This window comes from Mustelus asterias, chromosome 24 (assembly GCF_964213995.1).
Source record: "Mustelus asterias chromosome 24, sMusAst1.hap1.1, whole genome shotgun sequence".
Classification (NCBI taxonomy): Eukaryota; Metazoa; Chordata; class Chondrichthyes; order Carcharhiniformes; family Triakidae; genus Mustelus; species Mustelus asterias.
This window is the reverse complement of record NC_135824.1, coordinates 25,110,822-25,129,895: the sequence shown is the minus strand read 5'-3', so window position 1 is coordinate 25,129,895 and position 19,074 is coordinate 25,110,822. Positions and strand designations below refer to the sequence as shown.

At 42.8% G+C, this 19,074-nt stretch overlaps 1 protein-coding gene across 2 annotated transcripts in view; it reads left to right on the top strand.

The window, feature by feature from the left end:
• unc13c (unc-13 homolog C (C. elegans)) overlaps positions 1-19,074 on the top strand; it is a 640,043-nt gene that overhangs the window by 84,372 nt on the left and 536,597 nt on the right. For both annotated transcript variants that reach the window (XM_078241487.1, XM_078241486.1), the window contains exons 6-7: positions 478-551; positions 13,198-13,273. In XM_078241487.1, coding sequence (XP_078097613.1) covers positions 478-551; positions 13,198-13,273 — 150 coding nt within the window. The remainder of the gene's footprint in view (positions 1-477; positions 552-13,197; positions 13,274-19,074) is intronic.

Below are 19,074 nucleotides of genomic sequence, written 5' to 3'. Positions count from 1 at the left end.
ACCTGTGCTTAATGCTCCCTCCACTCACATTGTCTGTACCTTTAAGACTTGATTAGCTGTAAAGACTCACATTCCAATCATTATTCATGTAAATTGAGTTTGTGTCTTTGTGCCCTGTTTGTGATCAGAACTCCCACCCACCTGACGAAGGAACAGCCTGTTCCGAGAACTTAGTGGCTTTTGCTACCAAATAAACCTGTTGGACTTTAACCTGGTGTTATTAGGCTTCTTACTGTTTCCACTGTAAATTTGCAGTAATTATCATGGTGTTAATAATTTGACAAAGTATTATGGCTAGTATCATTTCCTGAATATTTGTACATCAAATGGCGGAAGTTGATGGATAATCTCAGTGAGGAATTTGAGCTTTCTATTGATATTTATTAAGTGGTGCCAGCATTAGACTGAGTGACTCTTAACTTGTTTGTGCAGTTGTTCCATAAATTAAACTAATATTATTCTTGTTTTATTTCTCAGAAATCCCAGAGGACGAGGCTCAGTATTTAATAGAACGTCTTCGAAGTATAAACGCACAACTGGAAGCTGAGCATGTATGCACCTTTTCTTATGCATAGTGATTGCTTTACTTGAAGTGCAGAAGCACAAGTATTTAATATTCCTGCATATGAAAGGAAAGAAGTAACGGGCATTTTATTAAGTACACACCCCAATTTAAAGTTTATTTACTCGGGTCATAAGTGGGCTTACAAGGAGTATAACATGTAAGACAGATGAACTCAGAGCCTGGATTCTTGCATGGAACTTGGATGTGGTTGCAATAATGGAAACTTAGTTAAAAGAGGGACAGGACATATTCTGGGATATAAATGTTTTAGGTGAGACAGAGGGGAAGGTAAAAGAGGTGGGGGAGTTGCAATACTGATTAGGGAACATATTACAGCTGTACAGAGGGAGGATACCTTGGAAGAATCATGTAACGAAACACTGTGGGTAGAACTCAGAAACTGGAAGGGGGCGGTCACTATGATGGGGGTGTACTTCAGACCTCCCAGCAGCCCACGGGAAGTTGAAGAACAGATATGTAAGCAGATTCTGGACAGATGTAGAAATAATAGGGTTGTTGTAGTTTTCCTTATATTGATTGGAAATCTCTTGGGGCTAAGGGTCCAGATGGTGGGGAATTTGTTAAATGTGTCCAGGAAGACCTTTTGGAATAGTCCGATTAGAGAGGGGGCTATATTGGACCTAGTACGAGGGAATGAACCCAGCCAGGTCATCAAAGTTGCAATGTGGGAACATGTGGTGAACAGTGACCACAATTCCGTAAGCTTTCAGATACTGATGGAAAAGGACAGGTGTTGTCCTAGGGTTAATGTGCTAAATTGGGGGAAGGCTAACTACAACCAGATTAGGCAGGATTTGGAGGCTGCCTTTTGGGAGAGGATGTTCGAGGGTAAATCCACATTAGGCATGTGGGAGTCTTTTAAGGAGCAGTTGATTGGAGTGCAAGCCAGGCATGTGCCTATGAAAAGGAAGGACAGGATTCAGGAACCGTGGATGACCAGGGAAATTGTGAGTCTAGTCAAAAAGAAAAAGGATGCATACATGAGGTCTAAAAACAAATGAGCATTTGAAGAATACTGGGAAAGTAGAAAAGAGCTCAAACAGAGAGTTAGGAGGGCAAGAAGGGGTCATGAAATGTCCTTGGCAGACAGGATTAAGGAGAATCCCAAGGCAATTTATACATATATTAGGAACAAGAGGGTAGCTAGAGAAAGAGTTGGTCCACATAAGGACAAAGGAGGGAAATTATGTGTAGAATCAAAGGAAGTGGGTGAGATCCTAAATGAATATTTCTCATCAGTATTTACTGTTGAGAAAAGCATGGATGTTAGGGAACTTGGGGAAATAAATAGTGATGTCTTGAGGAGTGTACATATTGCAGAGAAAGAGGTGCTGGAAGTCTTAAAGCACATCAAGGTAGATAAATCCCAAGGACCTGATGAAGTGTATCGCAGGATGTTGTGGGAGGCTAAGGAGGAAATTGCGGGTCCCCTGGCAGAGATATCTGAATCATCAATAGTCACGGGTGAGGTGCCTGAAGATTGGAGGGTGGCAAATGTTGTGCCTTTGTTTAAAAAGAGCTGCAGGGAAAAGTCTGGGAACTACAGGCCAGTGAGCCTCGCATCTGTGAAGGTATTTTGAGAGACAGGATCTTAAGGCATTTAGAGACTGATTAGGGACAGTCTGCATGGCTTTGAGTGTGGAAAATCATGTCTCACAAATTTGATTGAGTTTTTTGAAGGGGTAATCAAGAAGGTAGATAAGGGCAGTGCAGTTGATATTGTCTACGTGGACTTTAGCAAGGCTTTTGACAAGGTACCACATGGTAGGTTGTTGCATAAGGTTAAACATCACGGGATCCAGGGTGAGATATCTAAATGGATACAAAATTGTCTTCTTGAGGTGGTTGTAAAGGGTTGTTTTTCAAACTAGAGGCCTGTGACCAGCAGTGTGCCTCAGGAATCAGTGCTGGGTCCACTGTTATTTGTCATTTATATTAATGATTTGGATGAGAATATAGGAGGCATGGTTAGTAAGTTTGCAGATGACATCAAGATTGATGGCATAGTGGATAGTGAAAAAAGTTATCTCCGATTGCAATGGGATCTTGATCAATTGGGCCAGTGGGCTGACGAATGGCAGATGGAGTTTAATTTAGATAAATGCGAGGTGATGCATTTGGTAGATTGAACCAGGGCAGGACTTACTCAGTTAATGGTAGGGCGTTGGGGGGAATTTTTTTTGTTACATAGAGTGTGGTGGGGGCCCGGAACGCTCTGCCAAGTGAGGTGGTTGAGGCAGTTACGTTAGCCACATTTAAGATTTATCTTGATAGGCATATGAACAGATGGGGAATGAGGGGACATAAGCAGTTGGTTTAGATAGATAAACGTGATAGATGCAGGTTTGGAGGGCCGAAGGGCCTGTTCCTGTACTGTACTGTTCTTTGTTCTTTTACATTAACACTGCAATGAAGTTACTGTGAAAATTCTCTAGTCACCACACTCCAGCACCTGTTCAGATACACTGAGGCAGAATTTAGCATGATCAATGCACCTAACCAGCACATCTTTTGGACTGTGGGAGGAAACCCACACAGACACGGGAGAATGTGCAGACTCCGCACAGACAGTGACCCAAGGCTGGAATTGAAGACAGGTCCCTGGTGCTGTGAGGCAGCAGTGCTAACCACTGTGCCACCGCGCCACCCCCATTACACATTACTTGTGCAATGGAGAATGCCAAGGTTCTTTCTCTTTTGAAGGATGAGTTATCAGAAAAGCTGCTTTGTTTGGCAAAAAGAAATAGTTGCTTTGTCAGCTGCTGGATGTTTTGCTAATGCAGAGGAAGTTTTGTATCTATGAATTCTCAAGAAACTCACTGGGGTTTCTGCATCCAGCAGTATCTGGTATTTGAAAGTGGTATTATTGCCTATACAAGATCTGATGGAAGTTTCTCTTGAGGGTTCTGAGTACCTCCAAAGAGAGCAGTGCCCCTCAGTGCGTGTGCCAACCAGCACTTTCACTGTGGCCATAGTAAGCCTACTTTAATGTGAAAATGGTTTTAAAGTCTAAACATCAGCATCCATTTCAATATTTTCAGCTGCTAAATTTTATCATATATAATCGGCTACTGTTACATCTTAACACTTAAAAAAAGCTACTGGCAATAGCAAAAGTACATATTGCGATGATTTTGCAGTACATCTCTATGACTGTATGGACAGGTACATGGAAAGGAAAGGTTTAGAGGGATATGGGCCAAAAGGGACTAATTCAGTTTAGGAAACCTGGTCGGCATGGACAAGTTGGGCTGATGGGCCTGTTCCCATGCTGCATATTTCTATGACTCTAAGCAGCATTATTATAATAAGTAATAGACGTTTAAAAATCATCACCTGCTAGCCTCTTGTCTCGCTGAGCCCATTCTCTCTAAAACTCCTTATTATTTTAATTTTTCTTTATTTTCATCTTTATTCCTTGCCTACTTTCCATTTGCATCTTTCCCTGAGCCTCGAGTAGAAAATTTGGTTCGAAACATCAAACAGTGAACTGGCTATTAATGTTTGTCCTCTTAAATGACTAGGTTGAATATTATTTTTCTTTTATTTGCCCAACTTTGCAAGTCTAAAATACCCAAAACAGACTGTGAAAATATCACAGGGCGATAACTATTATGTCACTATGTGTAAAGTTCTGTCAACTTTTGTTTTATTATGCACATACAGTGGTATTTTCATTTGTGCTGATGAATTCATTGTAGGAATTGTCTTGTAAAAATGATGATGTCTCTCAATATTTCAACAACCCGCTGATCTGAAGCAAGTAATTCAGTTCATGTCCCTCTCACTTGCTGCATACTGATTGGAGCCTTGGGGTGCTCCAGAACATATCTCACAATGGGGTAGTTTTTTCTTCTTTCATACCAAGGCATAAAGCATCACCTGGACAAATAGCAGAGAGGAAAATCAGACAGAATGATCAAATACTAACATTGCCGTTCTCCTTGCAAATGTCATTGCTCAGTTGAATTACAGGAGAACATAATCAATGCTAATATGTTTTTCCAGCTTTCTTTCTAATTGCTCGTTTCATCTTCCTGGCCTCCTGGAAATTGAAATGACTGCATGACCATGGAACATGAATGAAGAACTTAAGGGTTTATGAATGTATTAATCATTTCTCTGAACTATGTTTCTAAATAGCAGTTGGAGGACTTTGATTGTACAGTGCATAAATATTTTGATATGAAGTGTCATGTGTGGCTTGGTAATACTTTAACATTTCAGATAAACCAATGACGAGTGATTTGCCCAAGGGCAGATGCTCTGCTCATTTCTTCACTGCTCAGTCTTGCACCTTCCTTTTCAGTTGCTCATCGGAGCTCTCCATTTTCAATTTCAGTTTGTCTAACATCGTTCTCTTTCTTGGTCTATATTCTTCTAATCTTGCTTCAATACTCTACTTTCTCAGAAGACTAAAGAAATTTGGTATGTCAGCTACGACCCTCGCAACTTTTAAAGATGCAGCATATAAAGTATTCTTTCTGGTTGTATCACAGCTTGGAATGGCTCGTGCTCTGCTCAAGATAGCGAGAAACTACAAAAGGTTGTGAATGTATCCCAATCCATCACACAAACCAGCCTCCCATCCATTGACTCTGTCTACGCTTCCAGCTGCTTCGGAAAAGCAGCCAGCATAATTAAGGATTCGATTCCCGGCTTGGATCACTATCTGTATGGAGATTGCACGTTCTTCCCGTGTCTGTGTGGATTTCCTCCAGGTGCTCCGGTTTCCTCCCACAGTCCAAAAATCTGAGAGTTAGGTTGATTAGCCATGCTAAATTGCTCCTTAGTATTAGGGGGATGTCAGGGAGATTTGTAAGGTAAATATGTGGGGTTACGGAGATGGGGCTTGGGTGGGATTGTCGTCGGTGCAGGCTCAGTGGGCCGAATGGCCTCCTTCTGCACTGTAGGTATTCTCTTCTATGAACTACCAGAGAATATTGCCATCCTCCAGATAGCCATTTTAACATGTTTTAGTTAGATCATAACAACATGGCGATTGTAAGGGTCCTCAGCGATGTACCTTCCCACTAAAAATGTTTGAGATATATTCTCAAGTTGGATATAGCGAGACAATATACTTTCTAAAATAAAGTTTATTAAAGAACTGAACAAGCAACTCACTTTTAATTGTAATCACAACATTGTTAGCTCTAAGTATAATCTTGTTTCTATTAGAAAATCCAAGTTTTATTAATGTTAGAGAGATATTTAATGCATCCATCAATATTTAAAATAGTACTTACCCTAAATCCCCAAGTAGAAAGCTGCTGAGTCTAGCAATATACCTCTATCCCGAGTAAGGGAGAATTATCATCCCTACACAATGATAGCCATGCCTTTACCCTGGGAGTGAATCCCAATAAGTATCCCACTTTGCAGATCCAACATTAAAGAACTTAAGCAACAGGAAACAATGTTGAGCGTTCTGCTGGTCAACACCTTTGTTTTCGTCAACATCCTTCATTTTAGTCAACTCTTAAGCAAACAGGCTACCGCGAGCTGCGGATAATTGTCACTGCGCTCAGTGTTCAGGATTCAGTTGACAAGTTATTTAAAGTTTTCCACTGTTAGATTGTGATCTCTTACAATTTATCAATGCCTTGCTGAGGTGATGTAGATGCCAGTTCTGTTTTTTTTTTCCAGACTGTCTTGCTGCTTTCTGTTAGAGGATATAACATATCCTGTGCCACATAATGTTGTCCTTGAGCACAAAATTATGCCCAGACACGTTGATAAATTTTTGTCCAGTAGATAAAAATTAGAAGCAGAGTTTAATTCCGACTTCATGTGAGAGTCATTATTTTACTCTTATAACTCCATCTTTATATCTGGATTTTCTTATTTATTGCTACATACCTTCACAACCTGTTCCAGCTGTTGACCATTTACCTTGATCTCTGCCTTTCCACTATTATTTCTTCTGCTCTACAAAGCTTTTGTTTTTAATATTATTTTAATTAATTAATTTCATTCCAGTGGCAAACGCAGAAAGTCTAAAGATACTAATGGACAGTTTGAATGAAATTGTGACATCTTATGCAATTTGTTAAGTACAAGAGGTAGTAACATTACAGGATCAAAAATACTTAGAAATTAGAAACTAGAAGCAGGAGTAGGCCATTCGGCCCTTCAAAACTGCTCCGCAATTCATTTTGATCATCAAATTCAATATTCTGATCCAGCCTTTTCCCCCATATCCCTTTAGCCCAAGAGCTAAATCCAATTTCATCTTGAAATCACAATGTTTTGGTCTCAACTACTTTCTATGGTAGTGAATTCCACAGATTCAGCACCCTCTGGGTGAAGACATTTCTCTTCACCTCAATCCTAAAAGGTTTACCCCTTATCCTCAAACTATGACCCCTAGTTCTGGACTCCCCCACTATCAAGAACATTCTTTTTGAATCTACCCTGTTTAACACTGTAGAATTTTATAAGTTTCTATAAGATCCCCCCCCCCCCCCCCCCCCGCACCCCCCTCACTCTTCGAAACTCCAGTGAATACAATCTTAACTGACTTAGGCTCTCCTCATATGACAAACCTGCCATTCCAGGAATCAGCCTGGTAACCCTTCGCTGTACTCCTTCTATAGCAAGAACATCCTTCCTCAGATAAGGACACCAAAATTGCACACACTAATGCAGGTGTGGCCTCACCAACGTCCAATACAATTGCAGTAAATCATCCCTCGCCCTATACTCAAAACCTCTTGCTATGTTTAGCAATAGTTATGATCTGTATTCCTTCCAGTAGCCTTTACAGAAAATTTAGAAGTATGCTACAACATTTATTCTGAGTAAGTAATATACAAAGGGCATTTTCACTGTGAGAATATTCTTTACAACAAAGGACAGCATTTTACTTTTTAGTTATGCAATAATAATGTTGTTTTGCCATACATTTATTTGACTGGTTTGCACAGTTTCATGGCACCAGAGACCATAACTACAGTAGGAGATGATGAATTAGTCCCTATTTATGTCATGCTGCTAAGATAAAAGATTGTCTGGGTGCATACTCTGTGCCATTGTTGTACTCCATAAACTCTTGTTTCCAGACCTTTGTCTGAGTTTGAATCAGATAGCTTGCAATCTCTATATCCTATTTGAACCTGAGTTTAGCTTCCCAATATCATCTCCCATCACAAAAGCTGCGTGCTTGCCCTCCATTGTACAACATTTTCCTGAGCCTATCTACTGCTGAAACTGTCATTCATACTTCTGTTACCTCTAGACTTAAGTATTCTGGTGCTCCCTGGATGATCTCCTGACGTTCACCCGATGCAAAATCCAGCTCAAGCCAAACCTCTGTTGCCAGCATTCTACCTTGTACCAAGTCCCATTCACCCATCCACCTCTGTGCTCACTGACCTATATTGGCCCCATAGTTTGGTAACACCCCAAACTTAAAATTCTCATCCTATTGTTCCAACCAATCCACAGCCTCACCCCGCCCCCCCCCCCCCCCCCCCCCCCCATATATCCAATTTCCTCCTTACAGCTCTCTGGAAACTGTGCTTCTAGAGTTTTGGCCTCTTAGTCTTCTGGCTGATTTCCATTGTCCGGTCATGCCTTCAGCTACCTCAGCCCTAAGCTCTGGAATTCTCCTCCTAAGCTTCAATGTCTCTCTCTCGCTCTAAAATTATATGGCGATCTTACCAAAAAAATTCTAAGTGCCGAACGAGTATGAAAACAGCAGTTTTAGATCCATTTTTGGGTGAGTTTGAAAATGCAATCTTACGCCACTTTTGCACAATCTGTTTCCCACCAGTAGGGGGAGGAGGAAGGCCTAAACTCTTAGGTTGCTCACAGTAGAGGGTGCAATCAGGCATGAGCAGATCTCTCTGTTCTTTTGCACAGAAAAGAGAGATCTGTCAGTCACCTCCACGCCCCGCAATCACTGGCCTCACCGGCAGATCAGCCCCCCCCACCCCACCCCCTCTGGATATTTCCCCCATTTGACCCCAGTCAATCATCCTCCTCCATCTCCCCCCTCCATCCCCCTCAGTTGCGGGAGTGCGCAGCTTCCGCACCCCCCCCCCCCCAACCCCCCGGGCAATCCCCATTGCAGTGTACCAGAGTGCAGCTCCTCCACGCCTGCCTCCTCTTGAGCCCTAGCCCCATCATGACCTCGCTGGAAATCCAAGCCCAGTGATCCCAATTTTTCACACCTCGTGCGATCTTACCAGCCCGCTCCGGCCATTGACGGCAGGACAAGATAAGATCACCCCCTAAATCTCTGGCTACGTTTTGGTCAGCTGCGTTAATATCTGTACATGGCTGTGTGTGAATTGTTGTCTGAAAATATACCTGTGAAGCACCTTAGAAGGTTCCAGTCACGATAAAGAGGGAATACAAATGCCACTTGTTGTTGCAAGAATAATTGAAAGCACAATACTGCCAGAATCACTTTTTATTCTTGTGCTGTTGTCATTTCTGCTTCCCCATAGCTATTAGCCGTGCAACAATTCATTTTATGAAGTGCACTGGTAACAAATTTACATGGCATTATGAAATTACTGCTAATGCATTTAGACATGATATTGCAAGGAAGTGCTTTTGAGAACCACTATGTGCCTTGAAATGTGCAATATCTGTAAGTGAAAGCTTTGTACTTGTGTTTTCCATGCCAGGCAATGGGACACTAAATTTTCCATTTTAATAGCATGACCTACCCATCCACCTCATGTCCCTCTACCTGCCATTGTAAGCCCTCACCTCACCCCCACGCCCACCCTCCTTTCACCTTCTTCCTTTCACATTGCCCCCCTTGTCTTCATTAGGACACACATCCCCTCTTTTAAAGTTTATTTATTCGTGTCACAAGTAGGCTTACATTAACGCTGCAATGAGGTTACTGTGAAAATCCCCTAGTTGCCACACTCCGGCACCTGTTGGGGTACACTGAGGGAGAATTTAGCACGGCCAATGCACCTAACCAGCATGTCTTTCGGACTGTGGGATGAAACCCATGCAGACATAAGAACATAAGAACATAAGAAATAGGAGCAGGAGTAGGCCATCTAGCCCCTCGAGCCTGCCCCGCCATTCAATAAGATCATGGCTGATCTGACGTGGATCAGTACCACTTACCCGCCTGATCCCCATAACCCTTAATTCCCTTACCGATCAGGAATCCATCCATCCGCGCTTTAAACATATTCAGCGAGGTAGCCTCCACCACCTCAGTGGGCAGAGAATTCCAGAGATTCACCACCCTCTGGGAGAAGAAGTTCCTCCTCAACTCTGTCTTAAACCGACCCCCCTTTATTTTGAGGCTGTGTCCTCTAGTTTTAACTTCCTTACTAAGTGGAAAGAATCTCTCCGCCTCCACCCTATCCAGCCCCCGCATTATCTTATAAGTCTCCATAAGATCCCCCCTCATCCTTCTAAACTCCAACGAGTATAAACCCAATCTCCTCAGCCTCTCCTCATAATCCAAACCCCTCATCTCCGGTATCAACCTGGTGAACCTTCTCTGCACTCCCTCCAATGCCAATATATCCTTCCTCATATAAGGGGACCAATACTGCACACAGTATTCCAGCTGCGGCCTCACCAATGCCCTGTACAGGTGCATCAAGACATCCCTGCTTTTATATTCTATCCCCCTCGCGATATAGGCCAACATCCCATTTGCCTTCTTGATCACCTGTTGTACCTGCAGACTGGGCTTTTGCGTCTCATGCATAAGGACCCCCAGGTCCCTTTGCACGGTAGCATGTTTTAATTTGTTTCCATTGAGATAGTAATCCCATTTGTTATTATTTCCTCCAAAGTGTATAACCTCGCATTTATCAACGTTATACTCCATTTGCCATATCCTCGCCCACTCACTCAGCCTGTCCAAATCTCTCTGCAGATCTTCTCCGTCCTCCACACGATTCACTTTTCCACTTATCTTTGTGTCGTCTGCAAACTTCGTTACCCTACACTCCGTCCCCTCCTCCAGATCATCTATATAAATGGTAAACAGTTGCGGCCCGAGTACCGATCCCTGCGGCACGCCACTAGTTACCTTCCTCCAACCGGAAAAACACCCATTTATTCCGACTCTTTGCTTCCTGTCGGATAGCCAGTCCCCAATCCACTTTAACACACTACCCCCAACTCCGTGTGCCCTAATCTTCTTCAGCAGCCTTTTATGGGGCACCTTATCAAACGCCTTTTGGAAATCCAAAAACACCGCATCCACCGGTTCTCCTCCATCAACCACCCTAGTCACATCTTCATAAAAATCCAACATGTTCGTCAAGCACGACTTTCCCCTCATGAATCCATGCTGCGTCTGATTGATCGAACCATTTCTATCCAGATGCCCTGCTATCTCCTCTTTAATAATGGATTCCAGCATTTTCCCTACTACATACATTAAGCTGACCGGCCTATAGTTACCCGCCTTTTGTCTCCTTCCTTTTTTAAACAGCGGCGTAACATTAGCCGTTTTCCAATCAACCGGCACTACCCCAGAATGCAACGAGTTTTGATAAATAATCACTAACGCATCCACTATTACCTCTGACATTTCTTTCAATACCCTGGGATGCATTCCATCCGGACCCGGGGACTTGTCCACCTTCAGTCCCATTAGTCTACCCAGCACTGCCTCTCTGGTAACATTAATTGTATTAAGTATTTCTCCTGCTGCCAACCCTCTATCGTTAATATTTGGCAAACTATTTGTGTCCTCCACCGTGAAGACCGACACAAAAAACTTATTTAAAGACTCAGCCATATCCTCATTTCCCACTATTAACTCCCCCCTCTCGTCCTCCAAGGGTCCAACATTCACTCTAGCCACTCTATTCCTTTTTATATATTTATAAAAACTTTTACTATCATTTTTTATATTAATTGCTAGCCTAGCTTCATAGTCTATCCTTCCTTTCTTTATCGCTTTCTTAGTCTCTCTTTGTTGTTTCTTAAATTTTTCCCAATCACTTGTTTCTCCACTATTTTTGGCCACTCTGTACGCAGCTGTTTTTATTTTAATACTCTCCTTTATTTCCTTCGTTATCCACGGCTGGGGAGAACGTGCAGACTCCGCACAGACAGTGACCCAAGCTGGGAATCAAACCCAGCTGACCTGGTGCTGTGAGGCAGCAGTGCTAACCACCGTGCACTGCACTACCTGTGCTGCCTCCAACCTCAGCCTCACTTTGCACCCACCCCTGATTGAACTTTGGTCATTTGTGATGGTGGCTGCATGAGCAGAACAATGCTCTCCAGATCGATAGGGGGTGTGGCACCAACAAGACGTTTGGTTGTGTGTAAAGTAGAACATCCATTTTTGCATGGCAAAATGTCTTATTCTCAACCCCCAAAGAATACTTGCTGCTTCAACTGGATAAATTTTCGAATTCTAGCTCAAGGCTTCCTTATGCTGTCTCTGAGCAAAGGTGAGAAGTTTAGGTACCATAGAATTCCTACAGTGCAGAAGGAGGCCATTCGGCCCATCAAGTCTGCATCGACCACAATCCCACCCAGCCCCTATCCCCATAACCCATGTATTTACCTCGCCCGTCCCTTCGACACAAAGGGGCAATTTAGCATGGCCGATCCACCTAACCCGCACATCTTTGGACTATGGGAGGAAACCGGAGCACCCGGAGGAAACCCACACAGACACAGGAGAACGTGCAAATTCCGCACAGTGACCCAAGCTGGGAATCGAACCCAGGTCCCTGGCGCTGTGAGGCAGCAGTGCTAACCACTGTGCCACCATGCCGCCCTGGTAAAATGATGTGAAATTTTATAGTTTGTGTCACTGTGCTCTGTTTCAGATCCTGGGTTGAAATTACTCATGTTTGCTTCATGTAGCATTCTTAAATCACGGCACCACTCTGTGCAGGTTTAACTCTGGTTCCAGGAGCTCGACCGGCCCACGTTTCCTCCACCTGTAATTTTAATGACATCCAAAATAACCTTTTGAAATTTGTGAATGATTAAGTTTTGGGACTTCTTTTGTGGATTGAGGGCTGGGTGGGTAGGAATTGTGTGGGGCCGGGCTGGAAGTGGTTTTGTAGATTGCAATGTAATGCTGACGTCTTTCTGTGGTCAAGAAGAATAATCTGGTCGAACAAGACATTTTATAATGCATACTAAAGCAGGTTTGCTGCCATTCTGGGCATAATCTGAAGAACACACATTGTCGCCTTCACATTTGTAAATGCCTTGCTACCTGCAAGAATCTATTTTAAGTTGGTTTAAATATTTTGCGTGATCTCGGTGACTTCTTTCTCTATTTGTATGAATATTATAGTTACGGCACAGGACAACCTTGTTATAGCAAATTAGCAAGAGGTTGGCTAAGTAGTTCTCAATTGTCTTGAAATTCCATCGAGATATAATAGCATCCCAAGTTTGGAATTGGCTGAAATTCAACAGGAGTTATTCAAACACTTAAAATAATGGAGAGAGGAATTTCAGAAAGTGCATTACCCATTCATATGCCATTGGCCTAGAGTGTAATTTTATGGACCTCATCTCTGCTATATAATTATTTTAAAAATTCAGCTGAGACCAGGTCTTGTTTGTGAGTTCGTGAATATCTGAAGATAGTTTGTGTGAAGGCATTTCTCAATATCTTATTTTTCACTTTTCAGGAAACCAATGGAAATGACCTCCACTCTAAAAGCTATCCTGACCAGGTCAAGTTATCTTTACCCGTCCTTCGAAGTTGTAAGTATGTTGCTGGATTGCTCAGAATTGCTATGGTGCAGAAGTGGGGGGAAGTGGGGACACTTGGCCCATCATGTCTGTATCGACTCTCCCAATGCTCAACTCACCTGGTGCCATTCCCCTGTTAAGACCCAGGTCAGAAACTCCAAGGTGTTTTGTGAAGTTAGCCAGGACCCTAAGTTTTGCATTTTGATTTTGACATTGGTGAGCATAAGGTGTTTCACTCCAGGTATGATTCAAGTGACCCACTCGGAAACTTTTATCAAACGTAGTTTATTTAAGAACACAGTTAAAATATAACAAAAAGAATTAGTATAACCTTACCAATCAGAAAACTTAAACATGATACAGTATAACTCCTAACAGCTGTCTCTGTTGTTCCAAGTTAAGCACCATCCCACAGGCATACACCCTTCTTCAGACTTGGCACAGAAACAAGTACGCTCACACTATTTGCAGCTTTTTAACAGCAATGTGAATTGGTCCTTTGAATGTTGGACCAATTCTCCAAGGCTCCCCAGTCTTGGAATTTCAAGAAAGCTTCTGGAGACGGAGACACACGCATGCACGCACAGCCTTCTTCCACTAGCTTCTTGCAGCAACTGAGAAATTAAACTAAAACTTTGGAATGCTCTGTCAATAAAAAACTGTCCCCAGACATATCGCCCGACCTGTCAATCAACCTCAATCAAGCTGCACTCAGCATTTCCCGAAGGACCATTAAAACCGACATGGCATCAATTATACTACCTCAGTAACAATACAGGACACTGGTTACAGACATCACTGTGCCGACAACTCACAAAGGACTGACTGCAGAGAAACATGATTAAAATACATTGCTTAAAGGCACAGTACTGTCACCCCTTACCCTCTTCCAGTAACCCTGCACATTCTTCCTTTTCGGCCAACAATCTAATTCCCTTTTAAATGCTTCAGTCCACCAACAAGTGCTTCCAAACCCCAACCGCTCTGTAAAAAATGTTTCTCTCCCTATCACCTTTGGATCTTTTACTAATTACTTCAAATCTGTGCCATCATTCTCAATCATTTCATGAGTGGGAACAGGCAAAAAAAAAAGGTCTTGAGGAAACTTACTATCAAGGTTCTCCAATTAAAAATTAAAGTGCTGCAGGAAATTATGCTTCGACTGAACTCCTGCTGACTTCAGTTTCTAATAAGTAGTGAGCTCTGTTGCAAAAATGGTGCTTACTGACTTGGAAGATTTATTTAATCTGACAGTACTGACAATTCAACTTTAACTAAGCTTTTGAAAATTCAAGTATATCCTTGAGCTTAATAACTTTTCAAAGCTGTTCTTCGATGGCATCATTTTTTAAAAATTCATTTGCAGGACATGCGCTTTGCTGGCTGGCCAGCATTTATTGCCCATTCCAAGTTGCTCTTGTTCAGAGGGCAGCTGAGAGTCAACCACATTAACGTGGCTCTGGCTCTACATGTGACCAGACCAGGTAAGGATGACAGATTTCCTTCCCTAGAGGACATTCGTGAACCAGATGGGTTTTTTCTGACAATCAACAGTGGTTTCAAGGTCACTACTAGATTCTTAATTCCAGATATTTTTTTGTTGAATGTTAATTCCACCATCTGCCGTGGCGGGATTCGAATCCAGGTCCCCATAACATTAGCTGAGTTTCTGGATTAATAGTCTAGCATTAATACCACTTGGTCATCACTTCCCAGTGCTATATCATCACTATATAACACACTGAATCAGAAAACAATTAAAAGCTTTTATAGCTGCCTTTATTTCTATTTGAATTGTTATTCTAAGTATCCTGAAGGTAAGACACCCACTATATTTTTAATTGTATGAAAATTGTGTGTATCTATTATTTTTTAGAGATCAATAGCCTAGAAAATATACAGAAGGAAAGCATCCCAATTGACTCAAATATCCCATTCATAATTTTTTTTTAAAAATCACTCTCATTAAGCAAATTAGATGATGTCGATTGAGGGATAAATATTGGCCCGGACACTGGGAAAAGTGCCCCTGGTTTTCTTGGAAATGGTGTCAGCACTTTGGGAGATCTTACAAAAAAAAACATAAATTTAGAGCAAAACAGAAAATGCTGGAAAACCTCAGCAAGTCTGACGGCATCTGTGGAGACAGAACAGAGCCAATGTTTCGAGTCTGGACCATCCAAACTCAAGACGTTGGCTCTATTGGCTAGATGGCCTACTCCTGCTCCTATTTCTTATGTTCTTATGTTCTATTCTCTCACCACAGATGCTGTCAGACCTGCTGAGGTTTTCCAGCATTTTCTGTTTTTGTTGAAAGGTTTGGTGGTGTAAGTTGGGGGCGAAATGTTGGGCAGCCCACCAAGATAACTCTCTGCTCCTCTTTAAATAACGCCTTGGGATCTATAAATCTCCATCCCTCTACCTCCCCCTTTTCTCTCTTGTGACAGATGGTACGAATGAGAATGTTGCATTTAATTACACTGTAGCTGGCGTAATATTGCTGTTTTGCTGGGCTGTCATATTGATTGGATATTACTGGAGGCAGTGCTAATGGAAGTGCCAATTATAATATAATCCTCACTTAAAATTGTTGCAACACTAATGTATTCAGCTTAAAAGACTCCTTACAACAGCATCTAATGGCCTGAAGTTTTGCAATATTAGCAGATGCCACTCAAGACTGAAGTTATTAGTTTAAAGTTTATTTATTAGTCACAGGTAGGCTTACATTAACACTGCAATGAAGTTACTGTGAAATTCCCCAGCCACCACACTCCAGCGCCTGTTCGGGTACACTGAGGGAGAATTTAGCATGGCCAATGCACCTAACCAGTGCATCTTTTGGATTGTGGGAGGAAACCGGAGCACCTGGAGGAAATCCATGCACACACGGGGAGAACGTGCAGACTCCACACATACAGTGACCCAAGCCAGGAATCGAATGCGGGTCTCTGGTGCTGTGAGGCTAACCCCTGTGCCACTGTGTGGATTTTTGTGGCAACTGATGATTTGGTGGTCAACTAACAGCTCTGATGTACAACTAAATAAATACGGGATTTAGTTTTGTTTGTGGAATCTGCTGCCAACTTGCCCACCAATTGGGAGACATCTTAAGCATACATTCTGTTTGTACTGTTGCTGCTCTAGCATCATGCTGACGCCCCATCAAAACAACCTGCTGTGTGCACCGACATGTCATTGTATCGTACAGGTGCTCAGCAGAATAAGGGTTAATGAGTGACTGGAGAATAGCACTGCCTACAGTATGATGCATAGAGTCACATGGTAATGAACTCAGAACAGTCTAGAAAGAAACTGCATGGAAGCAGCACCATGCATGGCAGGAATATAGTTAAGGATGACCAATAAATGGTTCATGTTTAAATGTACACCTTCAGTAAGACACCAAACGAACCCATTACACAACGCAACCTCAGCTTCATGTTACCACATTGGACTGTGATCATATTTATGTCGACCCATTGTAAAACAATACATTTCTACTGCTTTGTTACAAACAAGTCCTTAATTACCCTCATCAAGCTTGAAGATATTTTATGCAAGAAAGTTTCTTAAATATATCGTCACTTTTTGCGAAAGGTGAAAATGCTAACAGCAAGTGTTAAATCTGAGAAAACTGCTAGTTTTGTCCTGCCTTCCAGTTTGCTACTGGTTTTAAAGTCTGTCTCCACCATCATTGTGTAATTAAACAGAATGATGTGGCGATGCCGGCGTTGGACTGGGGTAAACACAGAAAGAAGTCTAACAACACCAGGTTAAAGTCCAACAGGTTTATTTGGTAGCAAATGCCAGCAAACGCCACTAGGCGTTTGCTACCAAATGAACCTGTTGGACTTTAACCTGGTATTGTTACACTTCTTACCTAATTAAACAGAAAACATCCCTCCCTCCTCACCGCAAGAGGGTCCTGATCAGTTAATTCAATAGTACTTGACTTGCAGGGTCAGATGGCGAGAACTAGGCAGGAATGGAGAGCAGGAGGCAGGACAAGTTGAGGGACTAAATATAGAAGAAGAGTGAACACAAACTGAAGTGGACTAGCCATACAAATACTGTGGCTTCAAGAGCAAGTCAGAGGCTGGGAATCCTACGTGAGTAACCTACGTCCTGACTCCCCAGAATCTGTCCACCATCTACAAGGCACAAGTCAGGCATATGGTGGAATATTGTCCACTTGTCTGGATGGGTGCAGCTCCAACAACACTTCAGAACTCGACACCATCCAGGACAAAGCAGCACACTTGATTGCTACCCCTTTCACAAACATTCACTCCTTCCACCAATGGGGCATGTTGTGTACCATCGACACGATGCATTGCAGGAACTCACCAAGGTTCCTCAGCCAGCACCTTCCAAACCCATAATTGCTACTATCTAGAAGGACAAAAGCAGTAGTTAGCTGGGAACATCACAGCTTGGAAGTTCTCCTCAAAGTCACTCACCATCCTGACTTGGAAATATATTGATGGTCCTTCACTGTCGCTGGGTCAAAATTCTGGAATTCCCTTCATAACAACATTGTGGGTGTAGCTGCACCTCAGAAACTGCAGCTCACCACCCCTTTCTCAAAGGCAACTAGGGAGAGGCAATAAATGCTCACCTAGCCAGCAATGCCCATGTCCAGCAAATGCGTTTTGGTACAACACAGGAAAATACATTAAAAACTGCAAAAAGAAACATGGAGAAACTGAGAGAAACCATCTTTTGGTGGGGAATGGAAAAGGCAGGGATAGAGATGGTCAGTCTTGCTGGAGAGTTATTGGGTGGAATTGGCCCAATCTGTCCTTGTGGGCGGGTGTGGTGAATCTGGCAAGAGGCAAAAGGTTGGAAACTCACCAATGTAAAATCATATTTTCCCAAAGGCAGGTTAACGGTGGGTCATTCTTCCCACTGGCAGATGGTGCACATGTTATTTGCAACTCATGAATGATCATTAAAACAGCTGCCCTCCAGTGTTCTGAGAGGCTTTCCAATCACATGGGTGTCAATCCCGATTGTCAAAATGTGTGGCATGCGCAAGGAGGTCATCAGTTACCAAGAGATTTAAGTGTGAGTGCAAAAGAACCTGTGCGCTATAGTGCTGTGCTGCTCCCGATGCATTGTTCATCAACCTGCTGGGACGGACTGGTTCCTGCCCTCCATCTCCATGCGGGCATCTGTGCTGTGGGACCCAAGGACCCTTCTATGTTGCCAACTCAGATCAGTACAGGGTCTGGAGTTGGGGAGTACAGGGGTCTCCTTCCCCCGAGTGCCATACACCAGTGTCTGTCTGGACAGCACTGTGCTGCGGAACACATGCGACCACCACAACAAATGTCCAAATTTCAATCACGAGTGGGGTGCGAGGTGAGGGTGGGGGGTGGGGTGGGGTGGGGAGGGGGGGGGGCGGTGGCAGGTAGTGTGGGGCAAGGCAGAGGGTCAAGAGGTGGCGAACAATGGATGGCAGAGGAAAGACCAAGGGGAGTGAAGATGGACCCTAACAAGGCTGCATGAAAATCTCACAAATCTCAAAGAGATGCCACATAGTTTACTGAAAGGTCTTCTGTAACACACACTTGAATAACACTGCATTTTATACAGTATGCTGCAATAACATTTTAATTCAAAGGAAATTATTTCTTCTTGGGAATGTTCATTGTCATTCGTGATGGCTTGAAGACATTTTGCTAAATATAGCTCTCCCATACAAACTTCTTCTTTCACTTGCACTATGGAAGAATGTATGTCTGAAGAGACTCATTTCTCATAGTTGAGAAGAGGTTTTATCATGTTGTCTGAATCCAGAATGGGAC